This window comes from Scardinius erythrophthalmus, assembly GCF_964197995.2.
Source record: "Scardinius erythrophthalmus genome assembly, contig: HAP1_SCAFFOLD_429, whole genome shotgun sequence".
Taxonomy (NCBI): domain Eukaryota; kingdom Metazoa; phylum Chordata; class Actinopteri; order Cypriniformes; family Leuciscidae; genus Scardinius; species Scardinius erythrophthalmus.
In genome coordinates this window covers 15,001-19,375 of record NW_028296186.1, presented here as the reverse complement: position 1 = coordinate 19,375, position 4,375 = coordinate 15,001, and the positions used below count along the sequence as shown (strand labels likewise).

The window sequence follows — 4,375 nt, the reverse complement described above, 5'->3', positions numbered from 1 at the left end:
GCAATGCAAACTAAAGTTGTTGTTTTTTTTCCATGCCAATAGGCTCTATATATATTTTATCAATCATCACCAAATGACTGTAATATGACTGATGTGAAGTTGAGATTAGTCAGTTGTCAGGACGGAGAGGGAGTTTTGATGCTCAGACTCAGACACCGGAAGCAGTAAAAGTCGGACCGGAAGTGGAGAGAATGACACAAGTGTTGACCGTGACGGTCAGTGAAGGAACGAGTCACGACTCACTGTCATAAACAAGCAGGGCTTTATGCTGACAGAAAACTATTAACAGAATAGAATATCATTATACATATCAGAGCACCACTAATTTAAAATACTTTGTGTACATTGTGAGTGTGTGTGTGTGTGTGTGTGTGAGAGAGAGAGAGAGAGAGAGAGAGAGTGAGTGAGTGAGTGAGTGAGTGTGTGTGTGTGTGTGTGAGAGAGAGAGAGAGAGAGAGAGAGAGAGAGAGAGTGAGTGAGTGAGTGAGTGAGTGAGTGTGTGTGTGTGTGTGTGTGTGTGTGTGTGTGTGTGTGTGTGTGTGATTGACCTCAGAGATGAGAGTCAGCAGAAACACACAATGCTCTTCGGCTGCTGTTCCTGCTCTTCACACACATATCCGTTACAGATGTGAGACATCATGACCTGCAGCCACGAGGAAACACTATTGTTCACACACACACACACACACACACACACACACACACACACACACACAGGAGCCTGAGGAACGCCATCAGATGAGCGGGAAATCACCACACAAGAACAATATCTGCAATTATTATTAAGACTTTCATGACTGGCGCTCTATTGTTCTGTCAACCCAATGTTCCCCTGATGCAATTAAGAGGAATTACATAATGGATAATCTACTAATACTTTAGAGAATTAGCAGTACAATGATTGTTTTTCTACATCTAAAGACAGTTATTTATGAAAGATAACCCGATTGAGTTCATGGAAACTAAGATTATGGCGAATAAACTCTGACTTTGGCGACACCAAGTGGACAAAACAAGCGCTGCACATATAACATTATATTAAATTAATAACATTTGTTAAATTATTTATTTTCCTATTCAAATGTATAGGTAGCGTGTAAGCCATTTTAAAAGGGAAAATATTATTATTATTATTATTTGATGGAAAAAAGATTTAACAGCCAAGGATAATCTTATATAGGTTCCACAAAGACATGTACATGTGAAAAATAAAAATCATGTCCTTATGCTTTTAAGTTCTTGAAATCAATGCTGATCTGAAGAGTAAGAAAATTTTTTACATCTCAAAAACCTGAAATATCAACAGGGTACTTTGTGCAACTCGAGAATGTTTGCATAGAATAGCGTCACATGATGATGTGAATGAAACACGATCAAAACTGAATTTATAAAACATTATTTTATAACCAAACACATCTGTGAGGAATAGATTCACTCAACTGGTCTTTTATAAAGCATCTCACATACTCAAAACACAGGAAAAGACCTGAGGACATCTGACACAAAATTGTGCAAAGTGTTTTGATTTCAGGAAAACGGATGCAATACAAAATAGCGTTTCATAATTTCATCATAAAATCTGTTCTGGATATAAACACGCAGGCAGAGACACATCTTCACAAACAGGCATAAATGCATATTCTCTTAAATTCATTAAGAATATTAATTCAATGCAAATAGTAATTCTGCTAAATTCAATCATTGTACAGCAAAGCAGGAAAAATGCATATTTTCTTCATATATGCTCAGAGATTTGCAATATTTAATTAATGCATAATATTCTCAGTTTATCCTGATATTCAGATGCAGCATTAGACTTTTCTTCAGCGTGATGTAAACAGCACAGAGAAACACTCATGATCATATGAGAATAAGCTCTATAGTGACGTTGATCTATTTACTGTATGACTGTTGTATGGAAACATGAAACCCGGGGGTCAAAGTTCAGCTGGTTCATTTCAGATGTACAGTTTGCTGCCGAAAAGCTTTTTTGTCCATTAACAGTCATTCAAAAGAAGCATATGAAATCACAAATATTTCAATATATTATAGGAGATCTTTAACCAGTGGTTATGGACACTGAGTCTGAAATATTCATATGAGTTTTTTCATTCGGTGATTCGGTGGCTCTGAATTGTCAAAACACCATCCAAAATGCTTAGAATGCTATTATATATATATATATATATATATATATATATATATATATATATATATATATATATATATATATATATATAATTTATATATTTATATTTTACCTGTAGAACACAGTTATATAGAATAAATAAAAATAAAAATATCATAAGTATAATATTGCATTATATTTAAATACAATATTTTTTCTGCACTGGCAAGTATTTATTCATCCATTTAATCTAAAAAAATACTTTTATTATCATATTCTCCACATATACATACATATTTTCTTTTTCTTAATAATGCTCTACTGGTAAATATTCATTAATTTAAAGAAACATTTAAAATGTATTTATAATGGTCTATTTTTTTATTTTATATTTTATTATTTTGTATTATTTATATATTTTATTTAAATATATAGTTGTTTTCATTATAATATATATATATATAAACCAAATATATAAATAATATAACATATTCAAGTGATTTGTTGATTAAAACAAGCTAAATGATCTGCCGATGGGGTCAGAACATAATCTTCTTTCTGTTTGAATGAACGAATGTTTCTGATCATTTTGAGTGTTTTAATCTATTCCCAGAAAACAAGCCATAATGCCTCATCTAGTAAATGCATGAAGAATTTTTAGATATTTGGACTGGAAACAAGACAAAAATACTGAGTAAGAGAAGTATTTTTGCAGTGTGTGTATCTGTGACGGTTCAGAAGCTCACAGCGCCACCTGGTGTGTGTGATGAGAAGTGCAGCTCTGAGCTCAGGCCAGAGTGATGAAGAGCTCTCCTCTTCCTCTTCATCATCTTCCTCTTCTCTTCCTCTCTTCTCCTCTTCCTCTCCACTTCCTCCTCTTCCTCTCCTCATCCTCTTTTCTTCCTCTCCTCATCCTCTTTTCTTCCTCTCCTCATCCTCTTCCTCTCCATTCCCTCTCCTCTTCCTCTCTTCTCCTCTTCCTCTCCTCATCCTCTTTTCTTCCTCTCCTCATCCTCTCTTCCTCATCCTCCTCTTCCTCTCCTCATCCTCTTTTCTTCCTCTCCTCATCCTCTCTTCCTCTTCCTCTCCTCATCCTCCTCTTCCTCTCCTCATCCTCTCTTCCTCTTCCTCTCCTCATCCTCCTCTTCCTCTCCTCATCCTCTCTTCCTCTTCCTCTCCTCATCCTCCTCTTCCTCTCCTCATCCTCTCTTCTTCTTCCTCTCTTCATCCTCCTCTTCCTCTCCTCATCCTCTTTTCTTCCTCTCTTCCTCCTCTCCCCCTCCTCTTCTCTTACTCTCCTCTCCTCTTCCTCTTCATCATCTTCCTCTTCTCTTCCTCTCTTCTCCTCTTCCTCTCCACTTCCTCCTCTTCCTCTCCTCATCCTCTTTTCTTCCTCTCCTCATCCTCTTTTCTTCCTCTCTTCTCCTCTTCCTCTCCTCATCCTCCTCTTCCTCTCCTCATCCTCTCTTCCTCTTCCTCTCCTCATCCTCCTCTTCCTCTCCTCATCCTCTTTTCTTCCTCTCTTCTCCTCTTCCTCTCCTCATCCTCCTCTTCCTCTCCTCATCCTCTCTTCCTCTTCCTCTCCTCATCCTCCTCTTCCTCTCCTCATCCTCTTTTCTTCCCCTCTCTTCCTCTTCTCTTCCTCTCCTCTTCCTCTCCTCTCCTCTTCCTCTAGTTTACCCCGCAGCAGCTCGTCGTCTCTCTCTCCGGCTCCATCACGCTGTGGAGCTCAAGCCTGGGCTGGACGGGCATCTGGACGGCGAGTCTCACCAGCTCCCTGTGATGGACAGAATTACACAGCAATTTAATAGATTTTCTTTAAAGCGGTCTTATAATGTCCTTTTCACAAGATGTAAAATAAGTCTCTGATGTCCCCAGAGTGTGTGTGTGAAGTTTCAGCTCTAAATACCCCACAGATATTTTTATATAGCATGATAAAGTCGTCACTTTTTGAGGGTGAGCAAAAACACACCGTTTTGTGTCTGTTCCTTTAAATGCAAATCCCGGCACAGGGGGCGGAGCTACAAGGGCCTGTGTCATTTTACCTCACACACACACACACACACACACTGAATATTTCAAAGACTTTTTAGCCTTTTATGTTCAAACCGGATTCGGACAATGATGGAGAGACTCGAGAAGAAGTGACGACATGTAGAAGCAACAGGGCATTTCTGAACGGTTAGTTGATGAATTTATGAAGCTGATGTGGAGTTATCTTCTAGTCATTGATTAGCATATTCTGTC

General features: G+C 38.0%; 1 protein-coding gene across 1 annotated transcript in view; it reads right to left on the bottom strand.

Annotated features, from left to right (window-relative positions):
• Positions 1 to 3,799: 3,799 nt before the first annotated feature.
• LOC308686561 (ras-related protein Rab-37-like) overlaps positions 3,800 to 4,375 on the bottom strand; it is a gene marked incomplete at both ends in the record, with an annotated part of 6,498 nt that continues 5,922 nt past the window's right edge. The window contains one exon of the mRNA XM_081394996.1: positions 3,800 to 3,905. Coding sequence (XP_081251122.1) covers positions 3,800 to 3,905 — 106 coding nt within the window. The remainder of the gene's footprint in view (positions 3,906 to 4,375) is intronic.